This window comes from Momordica charantia, assembly GCF_013281855.1.
Source record: "Momordica charantia cultivar OHB3-1 chromosome 11 unlocalized genomic scaffold, Mcharantia_2.0 BLBB01000011.1, whole genome shotgun sequence".
Classification (NCBI taxonomy): domain Eukaryota; kingdom Viridiplantae; phylum Streptophyta; class Magnoliopsida; order Cucurbitales; family Cucurbitaceae; genus Momordica; species Momordica charantia.
In genome coordinates, this window is record NW_028275159.1 from 22,148,173 (window position 1) to 22,166,158 (window position 17,986).

The 17,986-nt window shown below is 35.0% G+C and overlaps 3 protein-coding genes and 1 long non-coding RNA gene across 5 annotated transcripts; 2 read left to right on the top strand and 2 right to left on the bottom strand.

Annotated features, from left to right (window-relative positions):
* Positions 1–486: 486 nt before the first annotated feature.
* Positions 487–1,757, top strand: LOC111012113 (putative carbohydrate esterase At4g34215). The gene is made up of 2 exons (XM_022286154.2): positions 487–1,187; positions 1,307–1,757. The coding sequence occupies exons 1-2, from the start codon at positions 579–581 to the stop codon at positions 1,559–1,561; spliced, it is 864 nt and encodes a 287-aa protein (XP_022141846.1). The 5' UTR covers positions 487–578; the 3' UTR covers positions 1,562–1,757.
* Positions 1,758–4,888: 3,131 nt separating this feature from the next.
* Positions 4,889–8,516, top strand: LOC111012095 (Rieske (2Fe-2S) domain-containing protein). 2 transcript variants are annotated; one of them, XM_088120031.1, is made up of 4 exons: positions 4,889–5,424; positions 6,068–6,331; positions 7,220–7,410; positions 8,390–8,516. In XM_088120031.1, exons 1-3 carry the CDS (start codon positions 5,020–5,022, stop codon positions 7,406–7,408), a joined length of 858 nt encoding a protein of 285 aa, XP_087976157.1. In that variant the 5' UTR covers positions 4,889–5,019; the 3' UTR covers positions 7,409–7,410; positions 8,390–8,516. The 2 variants fall into 2 exon arrangements, with proteins under 2 accessions (XP_087976157.1, XP_022141822.1); XM_022286130.2 differs by lacking the exon at positions 8,390–8,516 and having other exon boundaries at positions 7,220–7,535.
* On the bottom strand, positions 7,494–9,939 carry HSD5 (hydroxysteroid dehydrogenase 5). The gene is made up of 6 exons (XM_022286128.2): positions 9,682–9,939; positions 9,412–9,604; positions 8,624–8,709; positions 8,366–8,497; positions 8,087–8,251; positions 7,494–8,014 (listed from the first exon to the last, which is right to left on the bottom strand). The coding sequence occupies exons 1-6, from the start codon at positions 9,862–9,864 to the stop codon at positions 7,694–7,696; spliced, it is 1,080 nt and encodes a 359-aa protein (XP_022141820.1). The 5' UTR covers positions 9,865–9,939; the 3' UTR covers positions 7,494–7,693.
* Positions 9,940–12,740: 2,801 nt separating this feature from the next.
* On the bottom strand, positions 12,741–13,907 carry LOC148208326 (uncharacterized). Its single transcript, XR_015789035.1, has 2 exons — positions 13,187–13,907; positions 12,741–13,098 (listed from the first exon to the last, which is right to left on the bottom strand). It is a non-coding gene; the product is annotated as an uncharacterized LOC148208326 (long non-coding RNA).
* Between the last annotated feature and the right edge of the window lie 4,079 nt (positions 13,908–17,986).

Genomic DNA, 17,986 nt, shown 5'->3' on the forward strand with positions numbered 1-17,986 from the left:
GTCTTCATAGGGATGGCTAATTAATAGATAATTATCACCTAATTGTTGGGTTTATAAAGAGTGCAAATGATGCATGTGATATATAGATGTGTACAATTATCTCTATTAATATGAGACATTTTGCAACAAAAATAAAGTCAATATTATATAGTATAGCGACTGGTCAACTTTTCGATAGTGGTGAGGTTAATATTTCATCCTACCCATGACAAGCAAGTATTTTGTTAAAAAATCAGCAATTTTTCTATTTTGCAATACTTTTGAAGGTGAAAAATCTCATCCACGAAAACCTACTTACATGACTAATGAAACGACGTCGTCTAAATAACGGTAAGACAAAATTAAAGGATCGGAGAGAAACTTGGAGCACTGCCAACCATAAGCCATTCAATTGAAACAGCTTTACTTCATCGCAACAAACCTTCAAAAGTACTAAATAAAGAACCCCAAAACTACTCCAATATATATAAGAAGAAAGAAGAAAGATTAGAACGGAGAGCCAAAGGAAAAGTTTAAGCAAAAGAGCATTTTTGTAGGCTAAAAATCTAGCCGTGTGTCGGTACAAATCGACGAAAAAAATGACTCATTTGAAGTATTTTGCACCGATGCTATTTGTATGTATGCTCGGTTTGATTCCTTTTTCAATGGCTATTTCTCCCAACAACATTTTCATCCTCGGTGGTCAAAGTAACATGGCTGGTCGGGGTGGGGTCGAAAAAGACCCAAACACACAAAAAATGGTATGGGATGGAATTGTCCCGCCAAAGTGTCAGCCCAACAAATCAATCCTTCGATTTTCTGCTAATTCGGTATGGGAAGAAGCCCTTGAACCACTCCATTGGGATATTGATGTCAACAAGACTAACGGGATTGGACCAGGCATGCCTTTTGCCCATGAGATTTTGGCCAAAGCTGGTAACAAAAGTGGTGTCATCGGCCTCGTTCCATGTGCCATTGGCGGAACTCACTTGAGAGAATGGGTTAAAGGGACTCAAAACTACACAAGATTGGTCAATCGAATCAAAGCTTCGGAAGCACAAGGAGGAAAAATCCAAGGACTTCTTTGGTATCAAGGAGAGTCTGATGCTGCAGTGGAAGAAGAATCTAAATTCTACGAAAGTAACCTTACCAAGTTCTACACTGACTTGCGCACCGACACAAACCACCCCGACCTACCCATTATTTTGGTTCGTCATCTCCCTCTTTTTTGTTTTTCTTTTAATATAACATGTTGGGAGGAGATTCGAACTCACCATCTCCACAACCTCTTAGTTTGACGTAAATTATCACTTAACTACTCTTTCAGGTGAAGATAGTAACTCATGATTTTTTCATAAGTCCACTTATAAACTTTCTTAAAGATGTGTGGAAGGCTCAGGAGGATATCACACGCGATCTTGTAAATGTTAGAATCGTGGATGGGAAGCAAGCAGTGGGCAACTTTGATACAGGCATGAACCAAGATGGAGGTCATCTCAGTACCAAATCTGAAGTGAAATTGGGAAAAATGTTGGCTGATTCCTTCTACTCAAACTTTGGCAACAGGCTCACAGCTGCCTAGAATTTCGCCAATGAAATGACCAACTGAAAGGAAATAAGAAAATTAATGTCTTTTTACACGTGTATTTTTGGGCACAGTGCGTCAAATTTCAATTCTTTCTAACTCATACGTCTGAAATAAGTTGTGAAATTGTGATATGTCTAAGACCCCGGGGTTGAACTTTTCAATGATATACTTGTCCAAAACTATTGCACCATTTAATTTGTCGGTTGAATTTTATGCAATTGTTGTTTTTTTTTTCTCGTTTTAAAAAATAGTTTAAGAAGATATTAATTTCACCAGTTATTCAAATCTAATCTAATGAGGATTATTGGCTGTAGATGCGGAGTAGTTGATTGACTTCCTCAAGGAAAAGATTAAGATCCAACTAAAGAGAACAAACTTTTCTGTCCTTAATCAGGATGATACATTATTGTACTCCACAAACCCTAAACCCTAATTAATTTTAATACAAAATTAATTTAATTCTTCCAATTAAATTTAAAAAAAACAGATTTAAGAAAGATATTAATTTCACCCGTTATTCAAATTTAATCTAATGAGCATTACAGGTTGAGATTTAGTCTAATGAACATTATTGGTTGTATCTCTGATTGGGACGTGGAACAACTAACTTTCTTGTACAATAATTAAAAGATGAAAGATTCAATATCAAGAGAACGAGTTTTCTAATCCTCTTAAGTTTATGTAAATAGAAAATATCAAATGATTTGGAAATTGTAATACTCAAATTTTAATACAAAATTAATTTATTTCCACAAATAATTTTAATACACGAGAGAAAGAATATGTTATACATTTAAGTATGGTAACGACTTGTAATGACAAAAATTATTCGTGAAGTTTAATAAATCCATAAATATCTAACTTAAATTTGTTATTACTATTTCTTAGTACAACAAACACATGAGGTTAAGATTTAAACCTCTATCTTCAAGGAAGTGAATTATGTGTCTTTATCATTCAGTTATACTTACTTTGACATCAAATTTAAACTTTTAAAATTATGGACATTTTAATGAAACATGAACCAAATTGTTACTTTTAGTGCATCAATGATCAAATTTAAACAAAACTCAAATCATAAGTACTCAATTATCTTTTGAATTTATAGAGACGATATTGAAACTAAGCCCCCTGTAACCAAATTGGTTATTAACCGAATATAATAAAGGTTAAAAATACTATTTGGTCCATGTATTTTCAAAATATTTATTTTAGTCCCTTTACTTTTAAATTTGGTTCATTTTAGTTCAAAATGTTTATTTTTATTCATGTTCTTATAAAAATTGACCATTTTGATACATATTTTACAATTTTTAACATAAATTCTACATAAATATTTGATGTAAAGTCATGATTACATTTCAAAAACGACAGAGTGTAATATTATGTTGAAATCGTGATAAAAAATTAAGATTCAAAAAAAAAAATTAAGGGTCCGATTTTTTTTATTTACCGAAATCAATGCCATGTGACTTAGTGAATCCCTAAAATTAAGGGATCAAAATGGTTATGGATTAAAGTACAATAAAAAAACTACCTAGATCAAAATAAACAAAAACTGAAGGTACGAAAGACAAACTACTATATTAATGTAAATTTCTTTAAAAATCTCACGTGAATACCCAAAATAAAGAACATCTTTACATTTAGTATGGCAATAACTTGTAATGACATAAATAATTTGTGAGGTTTAATTAAATACATAAACACCAAATTGAGATTTAAACATTCTGAACCAAAAAAGCATAACTGACGCGTCCATCCGCATATAGTGTGATTGTAAGTCGTCTATAAAAGAAAAGAAAACGAATTGATTGTACAATTTTTTTGTTTGCTTTCACCCGAAACTCATTTTCAAAATATTTATGAAGGTTTTTTCTTGAAACTTATTTTAGTTAGGTAGGTTATTGAAATTTTACATTTCATGTTATCTTTCAAGTTTAATTTTATGTATTATTTTACTTTTTTTAGTTATATGAGGTTAGGGAGGAGAATCTTTACCTTCTATTTTTGCCCTCAACTTTTTAATCCATATCTATTTTGTCCTTTAAATTTCTATGAGAGTTTGAGTTGAAATGTCTGTTAAGAGAAACCCTCAACTTTTTAATGCGTACATATTTTGTCCTACGAATTTGTGTCGGATACGACTCTTCGAGTTAAATTATTGTTTGTTGAGAGAAACTAACAAAAAAGAGTTTTAACTATTCAAAGAACTTATGTGTCCATCCACTCATAGGTATGATTGCACATGAAAGAAAACAATTGATCATACTTTTCTTTTTTTTTTTTTTTTGCTTTCGCCCGAAACTCATTTCAAAATATGTACGAAGTGTTTTTCTTGAAACTTATTTTAGTTAGGTAGATTATTGAAATTATACATTCATGTTATCTTCAAGTTTTAATTTTACGTAGATTATTTTAATTTGTTTAGTTACCTTCTTTTTTTGGGGTAGGTTACCTTCTGGGCAGCAATTGTAAACCTTCCTACATCGGTCGGTTTTCATATTAGATCGAATCAGAATTCTCTATTCCATTAGATGAGAGAGGGAGAATTGTGTGGCGGGGCAAAAATTGGCAATGCAAGTGATTGATAACAATGAATCTGAGGAAGATGGAAGTAACGAGAGTTGTGGAAATTTATGACCTTTGTTAGTGACGATGAAAACGATGTTATAATTATGCAATTTAAGGGTTATTGTCTTGATTGTTATGTATTTGATCAATCATATGGATTTGGGAATCTGATATCCGTTTAAGTAGACTATATTCAACTTTGGTTTGATTTCATCCAATTCACATTAGTCTACAAATAAGTTTTCTACTTCAATATTCAAAAGTCATAAATCCAATGTTTAGGTCATTCCTCTCCGTGAAAAGATCTTTTCAAAAAACATAAAACAATTACCTATCGAGTAACAATTTTAATTTATCATTTTCGTTTAAATTTTAATAATCTATACTTTCTCTTTCATCTTCTCTCTTTCATTATTTTTAAATTTTATATTCAATATTAAATATTTAAACTCGTAATTAACATATATCTCCAACTAAAATATTGTGAGTTCGATACTCTATCTCATGATTTCTTGGTTCGATACTCTATCTTTTCCTTGAGTTAGGTTCGGTTTGGCATCTCATATGTTCTATTAAAATATATATATATATGTATATTTATAAATATTTTTTTTCTAAATGGGATCTAAGTGGATTGAAGTTATGAAACGAGTCCTGCGGGCCAACGAAAGCGCCCATTCGCACCCAATTACACAACGTATAAGAATTTGGTGCACAAATTTGGGTTTCTGCATACGCCTCGATTACTGGTTCTGCTTTTTCCGTTATCAACTCTCTGTGGTCAATGGAAAATTCTCCCCTCTCTCTCTCCTCCTCTGCTTCTTCTCTCTCTATCTCTCACTCCCCACCCCCTCTCTCTCTTCCTCTTCCACGCTCTAATGGCCGTCAATCCCACAAATCTCACTTCCCATTTTGCCCCCACATTCCGCCGGAGCCACCCCATCTCCGCCCCATGGACCGCCCTGAAACCCTCCTTCCGCCGCTCCCTTTTCGCCTCTCTCGCTGGGAGTTACCGTTGTTTCTCTCCGCCTGCTGCCCGCAAAATCGCGTGCAAGGCATCCGAGATCTCGGTGGCGGAGGAACCGTCGGCACCGGGGGACAGTGGTAACTGGGTGCCGGTGGTGCCGCTGGCGGCCCTCCCGAGAGGGGAGCGGCGCGTGATTATTCAGGGCGGCGAGACGATTCTGCTTCTTTGGTATAAGGATGTGATTTTCGCTATTGAGAATAGATCTCCTGCTGAAGGTGCTTACACGGAAGGCCTCCTCAATGCCAAACTCACTAAGGTTAATTTCGTGCCCCTTTTCTTCTGATTGTTCATAAATTGTAGAATTCTCAGAATTTCATTCACTGCGAAGAACTCCTATTTGAAATCTGTGTTTGTGTTTGTTTGACATGTTAGTTCAGTTGCATCAAAATTATTAATTATTCAGTTGTCCCTTCTATCATATGGTTTCTGGAGGATGACATTCATAAATTCCCTTTCCACGTGATATCCATATATGAATTAAATTTACCCAATTCATTAATTTAAGCTTTTGGATTGTACGTTGGTGAAAATTTACCCAATTCATTAGTTTAAGCTTTTGGATTGTACGTTGGTGAAAATTTACCCAATTCATTAGTTTAAGCTTTTGGGTTGAGTGATGGTTTATTCATATCAGAATGAGAGGTTGTGTTCGAACATTGCATTGTTAGTTCCTCCTCATTTATTATGATTTATACTTGTTGGGATAAATTCACTAAATTTACCCAACTCATTAACTCAATCCGAATTGTGCTTTATTCATCCTTAATAACTATGTTTGGTTTGAATTCATTCAAATGGAATGATTCACTCCAATATTCTCGATGTTTATCATCATTCCATCTTTAGCGATATAGAAACAAACACTGCCGTTTGATGATCGTAACGCTTCCTTTACACAGGATGGGTGCATTGTCTGTCCAACGACAGATAGCACATTCGACCTCCAAACAGGAGAGATCAAGGAATGGTATCCAAAGAACCCAGTTCTCAGAGTCCTCACCCCAGCCTTGAGGAAGCTTTTTATATACCCGGTAAAAATTGATCAAGACAACATTTACATCAACATGGGAGGAAATGTAGCAATATCAGATTCATCAGCCGAGATCGTTTTCAGTGGAAAGGCTCAACCCGGTGTCACTGCAACCGATGTCAATGTCGACGAGGTAACTAAATATTGAACCTATTTCTTGAGTTTTTGTGTATGGACTAACATAAAAAATGAGATTTGACAAGCGTGTTTAAAGTTTTTTTAATCTTTTGCTGAATGAGTTTTTTTAACTACATTTTTAGATCTTGTTTTTAGATTTCTGCTATCCTCTCCCTCGCTTCTCTGTTAACGAGTCAGATTCAGGTTTAGAACTTGTGGAATCTCCAAAATTTTCTATAATGCCGTATTGGAATGAAAAAGATATCGGAGCTTGAAGGTCATTGTAGAGAATGAATTGATTATAGAGTGTGAGCAAAAGAGAGAATGGATGAAAAAGACAATCGGAGTTTGAGAGTCGTCATCGTAGAGAATGAATCGATTATAGAACAAAAGAGAGAATGGACAAAAAAGACAATCATCATTGAGAATGAATAATTTGTGTATACCAATGGAGGAAATAAATAAAAAATGTGGAAAACAAGACAGAGATTCTCTACAATGACACTGTAGACCAATTGAAAGGGATTCTCTACAATGACACTGTAGACCAATTGAAAGAGATGTAGAAGCTTCAATCAAAAGAGAGAATGGACAAAAAAGACAATCGGAGCTTCAAAGTCATCATCGTAGAGAATGAATCGAGTGAATGAACGAGATCGAGAGGGAGTGTGAGGGAGGGAGAAAAGAGCTAGAGTGTGGGCGAGGGAGAGGAGTGAAAATATGAGTGAAACGAGAGCAAGGAAGGAGATGAGCGAGAGAAGAGTGCGAGCGTTTTTCAAAGCAAGTTAGATCTCATTTGGGCCAAAAATTTTTAGATTAGGCCGTCAAAAAAACACTAAAAAGAACCCAGTTCTTTTACTGTATTTTCCTTTGGTTCTTGAACTTCCGCCTTGTTATGTTGTAGGTGAGAATGGTGGTTGATGAAGATCTTGAAGGGTTTGGCTTCACTGGGAAAAATGAAGTGATAAATGGAAAAGCAGCAGTGATTGGGTTCTTGTTGCTGTTGGATTTTGAGCTCTTAACTGGCAAGGGTCTTCTCAAGGGAACTGGCTTCTTGGACTTCATTTATTCTGTTTCAGATGCTTTCAAATAGATGTAAGTTCAATATTCTTCTACCTTGGAAAATATCCAAACCTATTCCTGTATACTATACATATTCATAGCAAGAAATTACATGCTTCTGTTGAATAAAAAATGTGCCATTCCTTTATTAGAGTTTACATATGGACTCAAAAACATCCTGTTTATTCAACCGAAACTGCATCATATATAAGAGTAATGAGATCAAATCGAAAGAGCAAAACGTTTATATACAAGATCTTATAGTTATAGGAAAATCAGAAACAACCACTTGTGATTCTCTCTGCAACAGAGGTTTTCATTCCATCTTCTGGGTCTGTAGGCTTTGTGGGGAATTAGCGGGAAGGAGAAATAGTCTTCTTGTCGGAGATGTGCTCCCCAAAAGAGGCCTCCCACCACCTTCATAAACCGGCATTCCTGTCCCGACAAGGGAGGTCCTCCTCGTACCGTTGGAGGAAAGCAGCATCCTGAATGTCCAGTTCAGGACGCTGGGTGCAAACATCCTGTATAGCAGGAATATGTCATACCAGCTCGGATACTTCACGTATAAACTGCCCCGACATGCCCCCGACACGATCAGCCTTGCAAACTCCTCAACCGCACTTCCGCTTGCCTGCACCTGATAGACGAAAAAATCAACCATTATCTCCATCATTTGAAGATTTGCCCAAACATAGAGCTGTTGCCTTACCTCTCTCTCTTCCTTCCATTGCATTTCTGCACCTTCTTCTACCATGAACTTGCCTCTGGTCATTTCACTCCCAATCCAACCATGTGTAGCAATTGTTATCCCAACATCATCTCTCACTTCAAATCTCAATGTCTCATAGAAATTCACCAGTGCCGCTTTTGCTGCCTGTTCATTTGACAATGAACACAACCGAGACGATTTGTTCTTTTATCATCAGATGCATGAATTCAAAAATCGAAAATACTAATTTCTCCATTTATGGTGAAGAGTTTGACTTACAGAATACAGACTCATTCGTGGCAGGGGTAACCAGGTCTCAACCGATGCATTAACGATGACTCGACCATTGGTTTGACGCAGGTATGGAAGAGCCACCAATGTTGGATAAACATTTCCCCAAAAGTTTATGTCCTGCAAACGATACGATAAACCAGGTCTCAGGTCTTCAGGATAATATTAGGCAATACTAACACAACTACTAGGTTTTAGGCGAATTTGTAAAACCACAAAAAACTACTCTCAACTCGTCTTCCCTACCATCAAGTGGGGAAATATAGATGTGTCGGTAACTTCGTCGAAGTAGAATGTATGTCCCAGACTTGCAGTATTTACTAGATGATCCACTGCACAAGAACAACAGTTACAAGATAAAGAAAACAACCATTGCTCATAAAGAATATATGGTTCATGAACTACAAATTCTTCATTTTTATGATATCCATGAGTTGGTCTCCACATTTAAGAACACAAGTTTTGAAAGAGTATATTGACTAACGCTGAGCAATATGAAACCAACTGTGAACTACATGGTTTTTTGAAATAACGACTTTAAAGTTTATTATCCAAAAAATGGAATTAAAATCACTTTTATGATTTTTCAGTTCAATATCTAACTTCCCAATCATTTTCTTTTCGGATTACTAAGCCCCAATCGATAATCACTGTATTCCTTTATGAAGATCTAAGCCAAATTTTGGTTTTCTCGTTTTTGTTTTTAAAATTTAGCTAAGAATTCAAATCCTATACCAAGGAAATGGGGACAGAGTTTGTTTTAACATTTAATAATATATAAAATCTAAATAATATTCTAACATCAAAGCTGGAATAGCTCAGTTGGTTAGAGTTTGCGGCTGTTAACCACAAGGTCGGAGGTTCAAGCCCTCTTTCTAGCGGAAGATTATTTATTTTTTCTTTTTTCGTAATTTCAATAAAATGAAGATTTTTTTTAGAAAGACGCAAGGATAACACACTGCTAATTATACTGACACGTAGGCACTTAGCCAATTAAATGAAGATTATTGGTGACTGATTAGAAATATGCATACCACGTCCAAAGAAATTAACAGCCTCAGAAACAAATCTTCGACAATCATCTTCCTTAACAACATCCGCCGCCATAACCAAAACTCTCTTGGCTCCCATCAGCCTCGCGTTCTCGCTTATCACTCTCAGCCTGTTCTCCCTCCTCGCCACCAGCATCAGATTCGCCCCCCTCTTCGCGTACTCGTACGCTATTTGCTGCACTCACTCTAAATCATTAGAAGCACAGCCATAAACAAAAAACATGAAACAGTAACGTTATTATGTTTAACGACCTCTCCAATGCCGGAGGAGGCTCCGGTGATGATGACGACTTTATCGAGCATGACTTCGGAGTTGAGGGAGCTGTAAATCCACTCGCAGGCGTTGATGAAGGACAATGCCGGCCATGAGAAAGCCAGCAGCACCAAGCTCGCCGGCGGCACCACCAGGTTCAGGAATGAGTTTATCAACTCCATCTCTCATCAACACACAGTACAAAGACAGACAAAAAAAAATGATCTCTAAAAGGGCATTAGAATTTTGGGTTTGGTTTCTGAGAGAGAAGAAAGCAAGTGGAGATGAAGAAGGCAACAGGTGGCCTTATGCATGGGAGCTGTGGGGGACACGTGGGCTGACAAGTGGCACAATCAGTAATTACTCGAATTTTGGTTGCCTTCTGAGTTCTCTTCCGATGATATAAGGAAAATATTTGGGATGCTGCTCCTATTAAATATTGGTCTGACGCGTGGGAATGTCTATCTATCTATAGATTCGATTAGGAGATAAATTGACATTTCCGTAATATTACAAAAAAAAGTTTGATAAAATATAAAAGAAAAAAAAAGTATCAACAAAATTTTGATAATATAGCCATAATATTAATTTTGATATTTTTTAAAAAATTTTAAAATGGTAAAACGGTTATTTGTTAATTTAAATATATTTTTTCGAATTTTTTATTTTTATAACTTTTCTAGAAATATCTATCGACAACGATATTTTCATAAAATTGAGACCTCGACATTTCTATCGACATCGACGTTTAAAACTTTAGTTCTCACTCTTAAATGTTTGACAATAATAGTAAGAGCGGGGACTTTTTTTAGAAAGAAAAAACAAGTTATCAAATATGTAAAAATATTGGGAGCTAAGTATTTTTCATAGCATAATAGAATAAAATTGAGGTGATGTATATCCTCTTATGTGTACTATAAAAATTGACCATCATTTATTCGATTTCTCTCTCTTTCTTTATGCATTCATCTCTATTAGTCATTAATTTTGAATAGTAGTAAGTATGTGAGATACCTATTTTAATTAAGTTTTCTTTATTTTAAAAATATGTTTAGCTCCATAACGAGAATCAAATTTTGTCTTCGCCACTATTAAAAAATTGATAACTCATTAATTTGTATAAAAAGTGACTATTTTTATATTTATATTTCTCTCTAAGTAGTTAAATACACGATAATGAGGACAAGATTTGCTTCTTGCAAAAGATGCTTATAAATCAAAATTTGATATTACAGCCGCCTACGACAATTGAAGAGAGAGGGAAAAGTTGAGGAGAGAAAAAAGAAAAGAAAGAGATAAGAAATTCATTCCATACAGTAACGTTTTTTGCATGATCGGAGGTCGATCCGTGGTCCGATCGAGGTGAAATTTTGACAGCATGTTCGTAACACGAGTGTCTTCAATCTGGATGGTGGAGATTTCTTTTGGAGCTACCTACAGTCAGATACAGTGGGTAGTTGGTACCACTACGATTTATTCCCTTTGTTTGCCGAGATTTATTGTATATTATTATTGTATGTCTCTAGTTGTTGCTAGGGAGCACTCGGTGTACCCATTATTGATTATAGTAGAGATTTTGACTTCAGTCCGTGGCTTTTTACTCCTCACATTGAGGGGGTTTTTCCACGCTCGTGTCCTAAATTATTATTGCTATTTCGTATTAGGTTCACACAAGAGGGATAATTGGTCCATAAATTTAAGTGTTTAACCCAACACTTCTCTCATTATAATTTAGTTTTGAAATGAAAAATTCGATCAAAAATAAGATTGGGCCAATATTTGAAGTTAATTTTTTTTAATCGATTTTTTAATTTGACAACCATATCAATAGAAAAGAAAGGTAATTTTAATCATGACAAAAGTAATTTTGACACTGTCAAAATCGATCACGAACCTATCTTCAATATAATGGTAAATAAAAGATAGAGGAGCGGATTGATAAACACTAAAATATTTGATCATATCCATTCGAGAGAGCTTTGGTCTGGTTTGCTTTCTTGGTTGAAGTCGGCAGGAGGCACCATGTTTCAGACTTCCTTATCGAAAGTTGCTTCAAGATGCTACGCGCTCGCTAAATGTTAATTTTTTTTTCTTTTTTTTTTCCAAGAGGCACTATGAATTTGTCTCATTATAAATTATACATTTTTCTTTTTTAGTAGAACAAATGAGATTGAAGATTCGATCTTATAGTTTCTTAGTCAAAAATAGATGTTAATTACTGTTTAGCTAAGTATGTTAATATATATTTAGTGATATATTGTTATCATATAAATATTGTACAATCAATATATTTTTTTTAATTAGGCATATCAGTAATAATATACTTGAAAAATAGTATATCAATAATACATGAAATTGTTAGGTTTTTTTCGAATAATATTTTTATTTAAACTTATTTTTAAAATAACGATTCATTAAATAAAATATTGATATATTATATATCAATATTTGCTTCACGTATTAGGAAAAAATAAAATATCCTTATATATTATATATTAAATAATAATATAAATCTAGTTATGGTACAATGGATTTAAACCCACCTTTTGAACAAGATGCGCAGAATTTTAACTCTAAGAAATGCGTTTTTCATTTTTTACTACTTTTTTTTTAATGTTAATCAATTTATTATTATTATTGAAAACTATAATAATTATAATTATATATATATTTACACTTATAAATATAATATATTTTTATAATGTATTGTTTTACAAAAAAAACAAATAATGTACTAAAAAATAATAATAATAAGTTAGTATGACCTAGTTTTCTTCCTTGGCTTCGATTGAGTCTTAGAAAGGTCATTTTTTAAATTCTTTTTTTACTATTAATCAACTTTTTACTTATTATTATTATTATGGGTAAAATATACTTTTAGTCCCTGAATTTGAGGTTAGATTTCTATTTGATCTCTAAGTTTTGAAAAGTAACAGTTTAGTCTCTAATCTTTTAGAAAATGGTTCTGAACGTTGACGTGGAAGTTTAAGGGATGGAGTGATATTTACTTGCATGTTAATTTTGAATGATGTGGCATTTGAATTTAAAAAGAAAAAAAGAAAAAGTGAATGATGTGGCGTTTGAATTTTCTTATAAAAAAAAGGAAAAAGAAAAAGGAAATGGAGAAGACGAAGAAACTTCACAAGATGGCCGTCACCGGTGACCATCGTCCACCCTACCCTTATGGATGGAACTCTGCTGGGTTGTCTCTGCATCAGTCGATAATTAATGGAAATTTGGTTATTAACGAGAGGAGATCTAAATATTTTATGGTTTCATTTCCAGTCGGCTTCCATCGAAGAGAAACAGAAGAAGAATGGTGCGGATCTATGGCAGCATTTGGGCTGTCGTTTTGCTTTGATATTCAATTTCTCAAACTTAAATCAAGACTGTCTCCATCAAATTGACCGTTGAATCTGTAGAATGTGGGGGAAAATTACAATAGATTACACAAAATCATGTACAATAAGTTGAACAATTAGTGGCTACTTTGTGTTTAATTACCAGATGTGGGATTGACTTCATTATCGTGTAGATGCTGGGATTGAAATTTGTCAAAGCTTCTTTGCCATTACACTTGATTGCAGCTTTATCGTACGCCCTGTCGTTGTTACCATCATGTTCAGATTCTTTCCGATGGTCACCCACGATGGCCATCCATGGGAGTCTGTTCATCTTCTCCATTTTCTTCCTTTTCTTTTCCTAATTCAAATGGGACGTTATTCAAAATTAACACCCAAGCAAATGTCCCTTCATCTTTTAAACTCTCACAGTATTCCATTAGCGACACTAATGGTAGTTTAATCTTATAGACCTTTTAGAACCATTTTCATAGAAGTGGGTTTAAATTCTGAAACAATTATTTAAAATATATAATAAAATTTGATTTTTTAGTCAACCCTATGAATTATTGTAGTCGAAACTTCGTATCAATACAAGAGACGACTATGTCTTAATTTAAGAAATTAAAAAGACGTGACGGCTCTGGAAGAGACGACTACTGCTGAAAATGACATCGTCGTCTCTTTAAGGGACGACCAAGTGGGGGAAAAGTTTTAAACGCATTAGTTTTTTAATAAGTTTCAAAAGAAGCATTATTTTAAAAATAAGTTTAAATAAAAACATTATTTTTTAAAAAATACGAAATTGCTATATTTGTAAATTATTTGATGTACGATTAATTTACAAATATGACCATTAGTTTTTACTCCTATTCCAGTGTATAGACAAGTCTTTTTTTTTCTTTTTTTTTTTAATGTAATTCACAATAGTAATTAACTTCCAAGCAAATTCTAAGCAAAATTTAAAGCAAATTCAAAGCACACTTTAAAACACACGAACTCTAAAATAACCTAACAACAACTTTAACCAAATTCGAAACAAAATGTAAAGTAAATTGCAAGCATATTTCAAAACAAATTACATTATTTAAACCCTACACAAAACTTAACAATATTGCAGTTCAAATAATAGACATGCTGTAAATAAAATTCAAATAGTGTTCAATCCTTGGATGCACAAGAATGATCAATGAAATAATTCTAGTAAAAGAAAACACACTGTACCATTGATGAATCTGTTAGAAATAAAACAAGCTAACAAATATTATTTCAATCATAATTCCAGACAATATATGCTAACTAATCTCAGATCAGGCTCTGGTTCCAATTATAGCAGAAAGAAATTAAATCAAAACTATGCTCACAGAGTAGATAAATCAACCTAAACCTCAAGCAACAAGAACAATAAAATATAGGGAAGAGAAATCGACACCGGATTTATACTGGTTCACCCAATGTGGGCTACGTCCAGTTCTCTGCTACCGTTGCAGGTTCCACTAAATGTCAGGAGAATCTTCAAGAGTTTACAACGCTCTACAATGATTTCTCTCACTTTTTTCTCAAAGAAAAATGCTCATGAATCACTCTTACAAGCTTCTAAAACTCTTCGATGGAAACAAAAACTTACAAAGCTCATGTTTTTCTTCTCTGTGAAGCCTCACAAAGAAGCTCTCGCCAAACTCTCTCTCTATAAATTTCTCTCACTTAATTCTCTCTCTCTAGGGGTTGTTGAAATGTGGGGCGAGAGACACTTGCTTTTTTAACCAAAAAAAATAGCCAACTTAATGAAGAAGAAATAATGTATTGGGCCTTTTGTATTTAAGCCCATTAAGCCACCTTCATTCTTTCTTTTAATTTTGGCTCCATTCTCAACAATCTCCAACTTGGAGACAAAACAGGCATCACGTCTCTTCTGCAACGGTAGCAGCTCCTCTCTACTCATGGAGAAGTCCAACTGAAGTTGTGCACAACTTCAGTTTATCAACAGGGACGACCTTGGTAAACATATCGGCTGGATTCAAGCACCAGCACCCCATCTTCCAAAGTTGATCTGATAAAATGGTACCTTATCTGTATATGTTTCGTTCTCGAATGAAATACATGATTCTTTGCTAAATGAATAGCGCTCTGACTGTGACAATGCAAAGTCCCTTTTCCCAATTTCAAACCAAGTTCTTCTAAAAAGGACTGAAGTCATATCATCTCTTTACTTGCCTCAGTAAATGCAACATATTCGGCTTCTGTAGTAGAAAGTGCTACTATCTTCTGCAATCTAGAGACCCAACTAATAGTAGTATTACCTAAAGTAAATACATACCCGGTAGTACTTTTTCTGCCATCTATATCACCTGCCATATCTGCATCAACATAGCCCTACAATTTAAAATCTGACCTTTTAAAATGTAAAGCATAATCAGTCGTTCCTCTCAAGTATCTAAAAATCCACTTCACAGCCTCCCAGTTCTGTTTTCCTGGATTATTCATATACCTGCTAACAACTCTCACTGCATTTGCAATATCTGGTCTTGTGCAAACCATGGCATACATCAGGCTACCTATAGCTGAAGTGTATGGAATTCTAGCCATATAATCTCTTTCTTGCTTAGTAGTGGGTGAGTGCTCCTTAGATAATTTAAAATGACAAGCTAAAGGAGTACTCACAGGTTTTGCATCTCCCATGTAAAATCTGTTTAACACATTTTTTACATATTCTTCCTGTGATAATGTTAATGTACCATCTTTTCTCTCGATCCTCATCCCTAGGATTTGTTTGGCAGCTCCCAAATCTTTCATATCAAATTCTCCAGATAATTCAACCTTTATCTTTATAATTTCCTGTTTATTTGGTCCTGCTATTAACACATCATCAACATATAGCAATAAAATAATAAAAGAGTTACCCTGAGTTCTTATGTAGCAACAATGATCTGCCTGACACCTCTGGAATCCATTATTGCACATAAAACTGTCAAACTTCTTGTACCACTGTCTAGGAGCCTGTTTGAGACCATACAGGCTTCTCTGAAGTTTACAAACCATTTTCTCCTGTCCCTGTACTGTAAATCCCTGTGGCTGCTTCTGTAAATTTCTTCCTCCAAATCACCGTGAAGAAAAGCTGTTTTTACATCCATTTGTTCCAAAAACAAATCTTCTTCTGCCACTATCGATAATACAGTTTTAATAGTAGTTAGTTTAACTACTGGAGAAAAAATTTCATTAAAGTCAATACCTTCTTTTTGTTGAAGGCCTTTGACTACAAGCCTTGCTTTATATCTTTTGCTGCCATCGGGCTTCTGTTTGATTCTATACACCCATTTGTTCTGCAAAGCTTTCTTACCTCTTGGTAACTCAGTAAGTTGCCATCTCTGGTTTGTCAGAAGAGAATTCATTTCATCCTTCATGGCTAACTCCCACTTGACAGAATCTTCTAACTGAACTGCTTCTTCATAACATTCAGGCTCACCTCTGTCAGTCAATAATATATAATTCAAAGTAGGGGAATACCTCTATGGTGGTCTGATAGTTCTGCTAGATCTCCTAACTGCTGTAGGTGGTGTTCTCTGAACTTCTTCAGTTTCAACAACTGGTTCATTATGTTCAATAACCTGTTCCTCAGATTCCACAACTGGTTCCTCAGGAGTAGTTGTACTATGATATTCAATTCTTGTTGTCTTGGTCTCAACTTTGGGAAGACTTATGTACCTAGTCTTCTCGTCTGTACTTTCATCTGACTCTGACTTTTCAGATTTATCATTTGCCCTGTCCTTGTACAGAACATCCTCATTGAAGATCACGTTCTTGCTTCTAATAATTTTCTTGTTTTGATCATCTCAAAACCTATAGCCCATCTCAGCTCCGCCATAACCAAGAAAATAACACTTCTTGGATTTGGCATCCAATTTACTCTTGTCTGCAGCATCAATGTAAAGGTAAGATACACAGCCAAAAACCTTTAAATGAGAAAGGTTTACCTGTTTACTGCTCCAGACTTCTTCAGGCAATTTGAAGTCTAGTGATGTGGTCGGGCTCCTATTGATCAGATAGGTCGCAGTGTTGATTGTCTCTGCCCAGAACATCTTAGGCAACCCCGCATGTAATCTCATGCTCTTGGCACGCTCATTCAGCGTCCTGTTCATTCTCTCGGCCACACCGTTCTGTTGTGGTGCCCCTGGAATAGTCTTTACCATCACAATTCCACTGTCTGCACAATACTTTTTAAATTCCCCATCAACATACTCACCACCATTGTCTGACCTCAAACTTTTAATTTTTAGACCCCTCTCATTCTCAACCATAGCCTTCTAAGTTTTGAAAACAGAAAATACATCAGACTTATGTTTGAGAAAATAAGTCCATACCTTCCTGCTTGAGTTATCTATAAAGGTCACATAGTATCTGGAACCTCCGAGAGAAGAAACTTCAGAAGACCCCCACACATCAGTGTGAACCAACTCCAATTTCGTAGGCTTTGGTGCTGCACCTATTTTTGAGAAACTGACACGCTTCTGTTTCCCAAATACAAAACCTTCACACAGCTTGTGGTCGACTGCCTTAAGTCCTTGTAACTTCCCTACAGAATGAAGAATTTTCATATCTTTTTCACTCATATGTCCCAGTCTGTTATGCCATAACTGAGTATGGCTCGAATGATCTACAACAGCCACCATGTTTTTATCATTGCTGTTGACATACAAAGTTCGTGACTTGCTTCCTCGAGCAATCACCATGGCACCCTTTGTAACTTTCCAGTTTCCTTGACCAAAGGATATTTCACATCCTTCATTATCCAACTGCCCCACAGAAATCAAAATTTTCATCAAATTCTGAACATGACGTACCTTGAAAATTTTCCAAACTGAACCATTCGCCATTTTTAAATTCACGTCACCGATACCAATGATATCCAAAGGCTCTCCATCGGCAAGATAGACTTTTCCATGATTTCCTGCAATATAATTTTCAA

What these genes read in the sequence shown, in the direction of transcription:
- LOC111012113 (XM_022286154.2), top strand. Translation starts at nt 579, where the DNA reads ATGACTCATTTGAAGTATTTTGCACCGATGCTATTTGTATGTATGCTC. An exon ending in CCGACCTACCCATTATTTTG is followed by an intron (nt 1,188 to 1,306) that starts GTTCGTCATCTC and finishes CTACTCTTTCAG; the next exon opens with GTGAAGATAGTAACTCATGA.
- LOC111012095 (XM_088120031.1), top strand. Translation starts at nt 5,020, where the DNA reads ATGGCCGTCAATCCCACAAATCTCACTTCCCATTTTGCCCCCACATTC. An exon ending in TCAATGCCAAACTCACTAAG is followed by an intron (nt 5,425 to 6,067) that starts GTTAATTTCGTG and finishes TCCTTTACACAG; the next exon opens with GATGGGTGCATTGTCTGTCC. An exon ending in CCGATGTCAATGTCGACGAG is followed by an intron (nt 6,332 to 7,219) that starts GTAACTAAATAT and finishes GTTATGTTGTAG; the next exon opens with GTGAGAATGGTGGTTGATGA.
- HSD5 (XM_022286128.2), bottom strand. Translation starts at nt 9,864, where the DNA reads ATGGAGTTGATAAACTCATTCCTGAACCTGGTGGTGCCGCCGGCGAGC. An exon ending in TGTTAATTTCTTTGGACGTG is followed by an intron (nt 8,710 to 9,411) that starts GTATGCATATTT and finishes GTTCTTGTGCAG; the next exon opens with TGGATCATCTAGTAAATACT. An exon ending in AATGGAAGGAAGAGAGAGAG is followed by an intron (nt 8,015 to 8,086) that starts GTAAGGCAACAG and finishes TTCGTCTATCAG; the next exon opens with GTGCAGGCAAGCGGAAGTGC.